Genomic DNA, 12,142 nt, shown 5'->3' on the forward strand with positions numbered 1-12,142 from the left:
TGTTTACAGTACTGTAGTGGTGTCAAATCATGTTATTAAATCGGGTTCGTATTCTGCCGATATATTATACGATATGTGTTAATCTAAATTCGACTTGTTACGTTTAACGTGTAAGTTTTCAAATTTTAATATGATTCATTAGAATAAATGATTGACACAATACGATCTATTTTACTTTATTATGAATTAATTAAAAATATATCTACACAATACGATTTATTTTACTCTATTATGAATTAATTAAAAATATATCTACACAATACGATCTATTTTGATCCGTTTTAACTTGTTTATATAAATAGATTAAATTGATCCAAATAATTCATTTGACTTGATTAATATAATTTTATATAAAATTTGAAATCATAATATATCACAAAAATGTAAAATTAACTACATATGTCTAAAATTATAATAAAAATATCAAAATTACAATCCATAGAAAGTGTGGGAGGGCGATCGTAACTCTTGAGAACTGACTCAATTGAGAACTAAGAGAGAAAGTTATAAGAAAATACAAAATAAGATTAAAGTATTTTTTTTTTTAGGTTAAAAATGATATAAGTATAATTTTAAGTAAAAAAAAAAATTACAGGTCTAAATGGGTCATTAGCGGGTTAAGCGGGTTGACTCGTTAATGACCCATTAATGAATCATGTCTTAACGGGTCAATTCGTTTTAACCCGAACTTATTAACATCAAATTCAAACCTGTTAATTTTGTATCGTGTTCATGTTAAATTAACGATTCTTATCACATATTACCACCCTTAATTTACAGGCTGTGCCATCCTAACCTTGACTCCTAATTCATAAACCATGCTTATGATTAATTTGGATTAAAATGCCAGCCATTAAATGGATTAAGTGTGGGCTAAACTAATCCAGTAGGTTGAAATATTTAATTAAATAGATTAATAAGGTGTAAAGTCAGGTCCGATCCAACTCAAGACCTCTGATATGATTCTAAATAGTGAAATCACCGCTTATTCTAAAAGATTATGCTACTGGAACTTAATAGCTATAGTTAGAATAGATTAATTGTGGTCTAAAAACACTACATTTCACCATACTAGAAAGCTCAATGTCTTCTTCCGTGTGCTTGGAATGCCAATCAGATTTTTAAGATTTTAATCATTTTAGTAGGTGATGAGACCGCCATATATAATCCACAGACTGATCTAGCTAGGAAACTGATCATTATATGCCAAATTATATATACTGCAGAAAAGTCTACATACGTACATGAATTATTGCAAAAGTATATATAATATGACCGACAACACTGCCGAGACAAAGTGCAGCAGCGTGATCTGAAATCTGCTTGATTTCAGCCTTAATTTGGTTCGAATATTTGGAGGGTTGGAGCTAGCTTATATATATAACCATCCTCAAATACAGCTGCATGAACATATTAATTCACTCCCATCCCTTACATAAGATGTAATTACAATCTGTTAAAGAGTTGGGGACAATTCATGTTTTAAGAAAAAGAATGACACTGCATGCATGCATATCGAGATATAGCAATTATTCAAACATACCAGATCACTGCCAGCAATCAATTTAGAATAGATCAAGGAAAAGAGAGAGGCGATGGAAATCTGCAGTACTAATTAATACGCAACAATAAACCAAGATATTTAAGAGCGCCTTCAACTAGATGAGATAAAATGCGAGTAATGCCACAGCATGTAATGTTGCTGTGACAATATTAATTGTATCTTGTAGATGATCTGCTAATTACTCCGTTTGAGTAATACACATGCATGCATATGGTTCATGTATTTCAGCTAGCTTGTTCCTTGCATGGCCGGGTTTTGACATCAAGAAGATCACCCAGATTAACTGATCATGAAAATAAAGAAACAACAACAAAAACAAATAAAGAAACAGATAATTGGGCAGTCAAAATAGTGTAGGAAGTCCCACCTAGCTCATAATTGAAGCATTAATACAAGTGGAAAACCAAAACAAAGGGTGGTTCTTCTCTATTTAGGACTAGAGGCCAGGTAACCAAGCTGCTCAGCCAACACATCCACTTCTTCTTCATCTTCTTCTTCAACACCCGCTATGCCAATTTCTTCTTCGATACAACCATCATTCAACAAAGTTTCCCAGAAGTATCCCTCGTCAAGGTCCTTATCTCTCCTTTCATGTTTCTCTCCTTCCTCTATAAGTTCTTCTTCTGGGTTCTCTAATTGGCTTCGGCCAGTACATGGTCCCTGCACGTTCATAACAAGTCTGTCCAGCACTGAAACTTCAAATTCGGACATGTCACCATGATCCTGAGGCTCAACTTTAACAAAGCTTTCTCCACCTTGGCCTAATTCGTCAACTTCAAGGTTAAGAGGCCCTTGATCAAGACGTCGTCTTCTCTTCTTAGTTGTCGCTTCCTCTAGCTCTTTCCGGGTGTCCTTCTGCTGAACTAGTTGTTTTATAAAGTTGGGGTTCTGCATTGCTCTTGCCAGGAAACTCATCGTCTGTTTCTGTTTCAGTTCTGTCTTTGTAAGTCTATCCTCCATTGCTTGGAGGTAAGTTCTATTATCCTGTTCCTGCTGTCTAAGCTTCACCAGTTCTGCCATTAGAACCTGCTTGTCACGCCTCAACCAATCAACTTCTCCTTCTAATCCAAACCGTCCAACTTCAATACAAGTGTCCAGAGCCTGCTGTGAAGCCTGAGGTTGAGGCGTTTTCCTCCTCCTAATACTCTTTAGAAGATGCTTTCGTCCTCTAAGAAACCCTTCATTGGCAAACTCCCACCTATCTGGATCAACCTTCCTAAAGCCCTAACATTAATCAAATTCCGTCTTCACGATCACATACATTAATTATAAGAGACTCGGTGTAATAATATTGAGTATTTGAAAGCCATATTATAATTCCATTAACGCCTAAAAAAGCAACACAAAATAAGACTGAAACATCTGAATATTGTATTAAATATGGTACTCTCGTACATTTTATGTTCTAATCTTTGCACTTTCCTTTTCAATCCGTTAAATGAACAAAAAATTTCATGTACATGGAACACCTGGATCGAATCAATATATTCTAGAATCTATATACATCTACTAGCTTTGTTCGCATTTTGTTTTATTTTTTTATGTTTTTGTTTTCGTATAGAAGTTATTGTTCTCTCCTTTACTATTTGTATAGTGATCAATTTGATCGATCATGTGAATACCAAGTTGTAGATTTGTTCAAAAAAAGAAAATTTGTCATTACTCTTGAAATGATCAGATGGAAGTCTAGCTTATAAATCATTTGCCAAAAGAAATAACGAAAAAAAAAAAAATCTTACATAGGTGTTGAGCTGTCGGACAAAGCTTGAGAAATTGTTGTGCTTGAAATATTTGGGGAGAAGACTGGTGGAAAAGGCCTGGGGATCCCAAACAACAAAGCTGTTGTTCCCTCCACTCCAAGAAACAATATGATCAGTGGTCTGATCGTCGACGATGTCATAGGTTTTGGTAAGGAACGGTGGAGGACCTGTTTCTTGGAGTCCCTCCATTGGTCGAGGGGGAGGGATTTTCAAAGATGACGACATGCCCGAAAAGGACGAACTTGCTCCTGGAAACCCCTCCTGCAGTCGGCCTTGAGAATTAATCATGTTTGCAAAAAAGTGCACCAAAAAAAAGATTAAACTGTTGTGATCTGGGTTGGTCACAGAACTATGAACAGGATTGGGGTTATGAGCAGGTAAGGTGTCTCTTGGCTATATATGCAGGCCTAAGCTGCCACAACAATGCCGTTGAAACTTCAACCACTATATATCAACGAAAAGCTATTATGATTGAAAATAGAATGTTTCTCCAAATGAAAGTAGAAAACAAGAAAAGTAAGAAACTGATCTTATACTATAGACAAGTGTTGACCACAGAATAATAATCAAACATTAACATGAACATCATGAAACAGAAATCTGATACAACCGACCTTTAGACAGGAAAAGGACGGGTCATTGGTAAGAGGAACTTAGGCGGCGGTGGAGGTCAAGAAAGGGATCAGGGGAGCTTGAAACTTGGAAGAACTAAGCAATGAAGAGGTAGATACAAAAATGAGTTGGTGTTGGTTTTCTTTTTCCTTGTTTTTGATCTTTCTCTCTTTTTACTGTTGGGGAAATATGATTGATTAGTTGAGATGGCCGTGAAGGTGCAAAGAAAACCTAAATGGCATTGAAATATTTTTCTCTCTCCTTCAATACTTTGATTCTTTTCTGATTTGGGAAAGCCATTTGACAAGCTTAAATAGTTGTTTAGTCCATGTACAAGACAGGCCAGGAAGGTTGTGGAGTGTGGGGTAGTGGATGCATTTATTTATATTAAAGTATTGAAAAAGCAGACGAACAAAAGAAAATTACTAATTAATTTGCCCGTGTGTATCTGGATTTCAAATCTTGCAAGTCTGTACAGCAGAAAGTTACAGAGCGGGCGAATAAAAAAAAAATTTCTGAATTGATTTTCAGAAGTAAATTCTACTACAATTAATAGTACTCTGATTTACACTGTTTGATAATAACAATTTTAATAGGGTGAGATATATTATATTATGTTTATTCGTATATTGTAAAAATATTTATATATATAAATAAATTATAAATCTCAAATTGCATTTGAATAGTGAGATATTCTGTAAATAGTAATAAAAAATAAAAATAAAAATAAAATATTGAATAGTCAATATTAAATAATAATAAAAAATAATAACAAAATAAAAAATAATAATAAGATATTCATACCTCAGAATATTTCGACACTCAAATTAGCTATGATTCCTTCTAGGGACAATAATTTGGCTCATAGTATCTTATTATTAATATTATTATTATTATTATTATTCACTAACCATTCAACGAGTGGTGTTTGTGTCGTGGTGCATAATTTATCAAGAAAAATGGAACCAAAAGGTGAAACTTCAAAGGCTACCGTAAGCAGACTTTGGAGGGTGTGCAAGTGCAATGCTCATTACTGGCACTTGACCCTACAGTGCTTGCATTAATATTTTAAAGAGGCTTCAGGAAGAGTGTAGAAGCAGCCCCGAATATGCTGGACAAAACCAAAAATTGCAAAAAGGAGACAGGACTTGAAAAAGAGTGATTGTTGAAATTTACAAATACTTTGTCCAGTAATGACGCCATTTCTCTTTTGGGGCCCATCGTGTTGGAACTTTTTTAGCAAATTAACCTACTCGAGATTTGCAAAGCATGATAGGTCAGAATCTGACCGTCAGATGTCTGCCATTTGTTTACCAATAATACACCTCAGTTTGAACCTCCTTCAATCAAATTTACAGCAGAAATACACCAACAGGATTAAACCCAGCAGTGCTCAACAAACTGACCATTCATAGGGGTCTCTATATAAGCAGCAAGTGCAATAGAAGCAGAAATAAGAGCCTCTTATTAAGAGGGGCCTCACCCAAGAAGTGCTTGCATTATAATACAACCAGATTACAAAAAGCTTATTCCATATTTAGAAGTGTGTCCATGTACAGAAAATTGGAAGATATAAGTATGTCTTGTAGCTAAGCGTTCTAAACGGGAATGGTAAGGAAACAGGCTAGTAGAGAGAGAGAGAGAGACGCAGCATACAAGCACAGGAAACTGTAGTAGGCAGCAGGCTACAACATTTTCATTTTTAAGTCCAATTTTAGAAGTTAATAAAGAACTCAGGCTGCAGAGTTAACAGCATGATCGCCAACTTCCTTCTCCACAAAAGCTTTAATATACTCCTTCCTACAAAAAAGAAAAACCTCTATAAGACTCGAGGAAGCCAGTTAAAATGCCATTTTAGGTTTAAAAATAGACAAGTATTCCCTATCAAAATAAGAAAAAAAATAGACAAGTAACTGAGATATAGAGAAAGTATGTCAAAAAATATACCTTGCAGGCAGATGATCATGAGGACGATTAAATGGAGTCCAGACTGGATCACCAACAAACAGCCGCATTGCCTGAATAAATAAATTTATGAGAAACATCTCGTAGGTAAAGATATAAAAGGATACTAAGAGCTGGTGAGCCTTCTTGAAAAGAAGTTCACACTCATGGTGACAGGCATCTTGAACATGTCAACGTCTCCAAGGCATGTGAAACTAAGGTCTCATGGGTTCAAAAGTAAAATTAATGTAATTGAACAGGTCTAAGACATGCCTAGCATGTGCACATATTCATCATGTAGTCATGTATGTGCTCCTTAGATTAAGAGCGCATAGTTTATATCAATAGCAAATTGCACTACCAACACTACATGTACCAAATTTGAATTACCATGTAGCAATAAGAAAGGGAAGCATAAGAAGTAATGTGTTCATTATGACAACATGAGTCCTCTCCATAGAAGTCCTTGTCATGTAAGGCAAATGTCTCTTGATAGATGTGTCAATATATTGGAAACTATTGTGCCTATCACAAGTATTAGTGCAAAATTGAAAGAGATAATAATACGAGCATAACTTAAAAAGTGTAAGAAACAAGTGTGCTTGATGGTTGATGGCTGTGGAATGAAGATCTTTCAAAGTTTTTCCTTTTTTATTTTTTATCTATCAACATGGAGACAAGCTGCTTTTGTGTGCGTGCACGTATGACATCAATACCTTGATGTAGTTGTTTGCATCCAGAGTAAAGCGGTGATAAATCCCAGCAGGCAAAACAATCATTCCCCCCTTCTTTAACCAAACACGAATCCACTTGTCGTTATGATCCCTGACATCAAAATAACCTACACCAAAATCAAGCAGTTAACAGCCTTATTTTCTTTTTGGGAAAGTGACAACAATAAAATAAAAAAAATGTATCTAATCTCACCACTTCCTGCCACACAGTATCGTATCTCCTCATCAGTGTGAAGGTGTTCCTCAAAAAAGTTCTTGATCTTCTCTTCATAATTAGGCAGCTTTTCTGGGCAAACTTCACAGAAGTCCTGAAGAAAGTTTCATCTGATTAAGATTATGGTACAAGCATGATTTACTTCCTTTTAATAAGCAAGACCTGGTACTGAACATTTAAGTGGAAGAATAAATAAGAATAAAGTTCTCTTTCTATATACAACATATTATCTTTTAATTGCTAAGTTTTGAACTCGAGAGCTCACCCTCCATCCTATCTAAACAGAGAAAGGTGTCATTTGAGCTACAGTTCATGAGTTATAAGCCCCGACAGATTCATATATTCTGTCATATTTTATATCGTCGAGAGATTTTCCTTGTTTTTACTTCACAAGTTAGTATTACAAGCCACTAGAATAATTATAAGTTAGTCAAGCCCAATCTCGTCTTGCAAGACCGTTAAGCATAAGAAATTAAAAAGTGTATGTCAGTGTTACAAACATAACTAATACATCAATAATTGTTACTGACAAACCATGTAGCAATAACCACGATCTTCACGAATCTTCTTCAACTCCTCATCAGTTTCATAGTTATCAGCATCCAGTTTGCAACTGAGTACTCCAAGTTCTACAAGTTGACATGATGGCTCATATGAGGTCAGAGATCCAAACACTTACTTATCTAATTAAACTAGCATGTTCTTTAAAGATGCTCACCAGTAAGTTTATCTAGGGATACAAACTCCTTTGGTTCCCGGTGATGGGGGAGTCTCTGATCTTCATCACTGTCATCCATGTACCATGCTTGAACAACTTCCTCTCTAGGATCCTGTACATATTAGAAGTTAGAGGTTAAGGGCACATTGTGAGCCTAGTAAAATAAGAATCTTGGTAAAACTAACGTTTGGTGGGTTTAATTCAACCGATTCAGGGCTGGTTAACTACAGAGAACAAAACAGGTTCAAATGTTTGAAAAACATAAAGTAGATGAAAAAGGAACAAAAAAAAAAAAAAATCCTATGCAATTTCACCTAAGTTTCTCTATTGAATCAAACCCAGGACTTCCTGATCACAGGAATAGATTTCCTAAATAAAGAGGAAAGAAATTGTTGAAAAATCAGTCCAGAATTCAACACGCTTGCCTCTGAAAGTACCGCTTTTTTGTTCAATATTACAAGAAATTAATTGTTTAAATCTATTCTAAGGAACTAATCAACGCATGGTCCATCAAAGTGACTTCTATATCAAGTTATGCTCTTCTTACCATCACCCAATAAAACTGATCGAAGCTGTTTATTCGATACTATCCCAGAATCAAGAAGAAAAATCCCAACCTTCAATAAGCTTGCATTTTTCCCAAATAAAACGTGCTTCCATGGAGTCCTAAGTTGAAATTAAGTAAAATACTCGAACAGTATGGATAAACCACCATGAATAATGAACCATTAATCAATCACGAAAATCGGCATTAGCAGCTAAAACTCAATTGGTCTTGCGTCATTCAAGCAACTCGTATAATAAAATTACAAACATATTCTTTTTGGGAAAAAAAAAAAAGAATTGAGCTTCAAAGAGATTACGGAGATACTACCAACTGAAAAATAAAAAAAGCCTCGGAAAGATTTACGCGGGAAATATTTTGCCGAGAAAAAACAGGAAGAGAGGTCAGTACAACCCCATACCTTTTCCGGGGCACCCATCGTTGGCATCCTTTGGCTGTGGAGACTCACGGAGAGATGAGAAGCTTTGATCCTTCGACGAGAGAGCCCCATACGATTTAACGAACATATATTTTGAGTGGGAAATAGAAAGACGGAATAGTGTGCCTGTTGGCGCAGAGTCACGCCGCATGTTTTATATGTTTCTCCTGTTTTTATTTTGTGAGTGCAAATAAACAAGTGAAGATTGCTCTCCTTGGAAGTCAGGAATCAGGATAGATAGGTGTTAGGAAATACACAGCAATGAAATGAAAAATTAAAAAGAAATAAAAAATTCAAACGAAATAAGATTAGATTGAGGTACAAAAATTTTACTCTCTTTAAAAAATTCAAATTCTCTGTAATATATAAAGTTTCAATTAAATTATTGTAACAGATCGCTTTTTAACTTATCTCTTCTAAAATATAACACGTCATATAACTCGAATTAACTTTGTATAAATTATTGAACCCACAGCTCCTTTATAAATAACAATAAATAAATAAATAAAAAAAGCCTTGAACTTTTCCCTTATTTCGTACACCCCTAATAGGCTAGCTCCATTTTTTCAAAAAGAAAAGTCTTGGAAAACGACACGTTAGTGGTATTTGAGATCCCATGTGCAGATCTCTTGCTCCTAGATTTTAGAAAACTGAAAAAATGATACCAACGGCTACCTTGATTTTTTTTTTGTTAAAATCAACTTTGAATATTTTTAACATGTGAATTTAGAAAGATCTGGTTTAAAACTTTCTCAACTAAAAAATCTAAGGAAAGCAACAGTTATATTAAAAAGGACCTTATTAACAAATACAATCTATTAAAAAATATCAATATTCTTCTATTATTTTTTAATAATATATATAGAAGATAGATACCTTCAGACAAAGAATGACTATTATGTATTATGAAAGTATGCTTTACATTGAACTCTCACTTAGTAAGATAATAATTTTTACTCCAAAATTAGTAGTAGTCTCAGACTTGAACTATAACTTCCTAAGACTACTACTAACTTCTAAAAAAAATAAAAAATTATTGTTCACACATAACGGTCCAAGTGTTGACATGAGTTTTATTAGCCAACACATTACGGCCTTGTGCTATTATCGATTTGAGAACAAGTTCAATTTTCATAGAGAGCAGCCCCACTCCCACACTCACATAGGTAAAATTTGTCAATGGTGCTTCTGTAATTCTGACACCTTACTCATAAGAGCTACATATTTTTATTAAGAGTACTTAAAACAACTCATATTCTCAATCATTACAAAATGAATGCACTTGCACCATAGGAATGGAAAAATTCTCAATTAAAGTAAATTGTGCATTTCTTACGACCACCAAATGATTCGTTCTTTCCATTGAATCCAATTCTCAGAATCTCTGATCTCTGAGTTAGGTATCCTCATATGTGGTTTTTGACTGGATGGACTTTAATCTCATTTCTCTTAATGTATTCCAGACTCTTTCTCTTGTCAAGGCATTGGTCAGTGGATCTGTTAGATTATCACGTGATTTAACATAATCCACGTTAATGACATCACTACTCAAATAGGATCTCACAGTACTATGTTTTATTCTTATAGGTTTGGATTTACTATTGTAATAGCAATTTTGTATTCTACCAATAGTAGCAGATGAATTAATATGGGTGGAACTGATTTTTCCCACAATGGAATCTCATATAGTAGATCTATCAACAAGTTTGCTTCCTCACTCGCTGAAGCCAAAGCTATAAGCTCGACTTTCATAGTTGAGTTAGCAATAATAGTTTATTTTTTAGACTTCTAACATACAGCACCACCATTCAAGGTAAAAATATAACCAGTAGTTGAAAGGGAATCACCTGACAAGATATTCCAATCGGCATCACTGAAGTCTTCGAGTATAATAGGATATTTTCTATAAAACAAGCATAATATTTTGTACCGGATAAATATTTCATTATCCAATCCATTGCATACCTATGGTCTCTTCGTGGCTTGATATTAAATCAACTAAGTACTCTTACTGCATAAACAATGTCAGGTTTAGTACAATCAGTCGCATAATGTAAACTACTAATCATGCTAGCATATTCTTTTTGATTAATCACATCATCATCATTTTCAATAGAAAATAAATGAACACTAGGATCAAAAGGAGTAACAACATGCTTGCATCCAACATAATTAAATTTCTTTAATAATTTTTACGTAATGTGATTGATCAAGAAAAATACCATTACATGTTTTGGTAATTTTCATACCCAAAATAACATTAGCCTCACCAAGATCTTTCATATAAAAATGATTACTAATCATTTTTTTTGTTTCATCTATAATATGCAAATTAGAACCAAATATCAATAAATCATTCACATATAGGCTAATAATAACATGAAAATTATTCCAAGATTTATAATAAATACATTTATTACTCTCATTTGACTTATAACCATTCTTGATCATGCAAGAGCCAAATTTTTCATGCCACTATTTAGGAGTCTGTTTTAAGTCATATAGGAATTTTGTCAGCTTACACACTTTGCTTTTTTGGTCAGGCTCTACAAAGCCTTTGAGTTGATCCATATAAATTTCTTAATCTAGATTCTCTATTCAAAAAAAGTTGTTTTAACATCTATTTGATGAATTTTTAAATTATAGATTGTTGCATCGGCAATTAATAATCTAAAAGGTGTAACTGGATAAAAGTCATACGAATTTTTAAATTAACATCCATTCTTGTAACTGGATAAAAGGTGTTGAAAAAGTCAAGTTCAGCTTTTTGTTTAAAATCTTTTGTGACAAGCCTAGCCTTGAATTTTTCAACAGTTCCATCCGGTCTAAATTTTTTTCTAAGGACCCATTTACATCCTATGGTTTTGTAACCCGGTGGTAACTCAACTAATTTCTAAGTTTTACTAGAAATTAGTGAATCCATTTCATTATTCACAGCCTCTTTCCAAAACACAGAATCAGGTGATGCTAAAACTTCTTGTAGAATATTTAGATTTTCTTTAATATTATAAATATACTAGTCGGGACCAAAATATTTTTCAATTCTAACTCTCTTACTCGTTCTTAAATCAAAATTTTATTCATTTTCTGGAGGAGTAGAAGAACTAGTTTCAGAAAAAATATTTTGTCTAAATTCTTGACCCCGACTATTTTTGGATTTAAAAGGAAATTTTTCTTCATGAAAAATCGCACCGCCTGATTCAAAAATCACTTTATTTTCAATATAAAAAAATCTATAGGATGTGTTTTTGTTGCATATCCAATAAAGACACAAGTGGTAGTTCTAAAACTCAATTTGGGCCTTTTAGGATATGTTAGCCTTACAAAGGCCAAACAACCCCAAATTTTAAAATATTTCAAACTTGGCTTATACCCTCTCCATAATTCAAAATGTGTAGTTTTTGAATTTTTATAAGACACCCTATTTCAAACATGACAACCAGTCAAAATTGCTTCACTCCAAAAATTTGAGGGAGCGCCTAAATCAATAAGCATGGCATTTGTCAATTTAATCAATGTTTTAGTTTTTCTTTCAGCCACACCGTTAAAAGCAGGTAAGTATGATGCAGTAATTTCATGGATAATTCTCAATGACTGAACAAAATAATTAAAC

General features: G+C 33.8%; 2 protein-coding genes across 3 annotated transcripts; both read right to left on the reverse strand.

Moving 5' to 3' along the window:
• Window positions 1-1,658: 1,658 nt before the first annotated feature.
• Window positions 1,659-4,144, reverse strand: LOC109005079 (heat stress transcription factor A-6b-like). 2 transcript variants are annotated; one of them, XM_018983863.2, is made up of 3 exons: window positions 3,939-4,144; window positions 3,304-3,585; window positions 1,659-2,788 (listed from the first exon to the last, which is right to left on the reverse strand). In XM_018983863.2, the coding sequence occupies exons 2-3, from the start codon at window positions 3,547-3,549 to the stop codon at window positions 1,991-1,993; spliced, it is 1,044 nt and encodes a 347-aa protein (XP_018839408.1). In that variant the 5' UTR covers window positions 3,550-3,585; window positions 3,939-4,144; the 3' UTR covers window positions 1,659-1,990. The 2 variants fall into 2 exon arrangements, with proteins under 2 accessions (XP_018839408.1, XP_018839407.1); XM_018983862.2 differs by lacking the exon at window positions 3,939-4,144 and having other exon boundaries at window positions 3,304-3,906.
• A 1,246-nt stretch (window positions 4,145-5,390) lies between these two features.
• LOC109005080 (1,2-dihydroxy-3-keto-5-methylthiopentene dioxygenase 2-like) lies at window positions 5,391-8,652 on the reverse strand. The gene is made up of 7 exons (XM_018983864.2): window positions 8,512-8,652; window positions 7,547-7,658; window positions 7,363-7,457; window positions 6,808-6,922; window positions 6,597-6,721; window positions 5,884-5,954; window positions 5,391-5,736 (listed from the first exon to the last, which is right to left on the reverse strand). The coding sequence occupies exons 1-7, from the start codon at window positions 8,599-8,601 to the stop codon at window positions 5,670-5,672; spliced, it is 675 nt and encodes a 224-aa protein (XP_018839409.1). The 5' UTR covers window positions 8,602-8,652; the 3' UTR covers window positions 5,391-5,669.
• Window positions 8,653-12,142: the final 3,490 nt, after the last annotated feature.

Source organism: Juglans regia, chromosome 12 (genome assembly GCF_001411555.2).
Source record: "Juglans regia cultivar Chandler chromosome 12, Walnut 2.0, whole genome shotgun sequence".
Taxonomy (NCBI): Eukaryota; Viridiplantae; Streptophyta; class Magnoliopsida; order Fagales; family Juglandaceae; genus Juglans; species Juglans regia.

Excerpts from the sequence above, each read along its gene's own strand:
- LOC109005079 (XM_018983862.2), bottom strand. The coding sequence starts at position 3,612 with ATGATTAATTCTCAAGGCCGACTGCAGGAGGGGTTTCCAGGAGCAAGT. Across the intron at positions 2,789-3,303 it reads TCCGACAGCTCAACACCTAT|GGCTTTAGGAAGGTTGATCC; the intron begins GTAAGATTTTTT and ends GATTAATGTTAG.
- LOC109005080 (XM_018983864.2), bottom strand. The coding sequence starts at position 8,601 with ATGGGGCTCTCTCGTCGAAGGATCAAAGCTTCTCATCTCTCCGTGAGT. Across the intron at positions 6,923-7,362 it reads ATCGTGGTTATTGCTACATG|GACTTCTGTGAAGTTTGCCC; the intron begins GTTTGTCAGTAA and ends AACTTTCTTCAG. Across the intron at positions 6,722-6,807 it reads ATACTGTGTGGCAGGAAGTG|GTTATTTTGATGTCAGGGAT; the intron begins GTGAGATTAGAT and ends ATTTTGGTGTAG.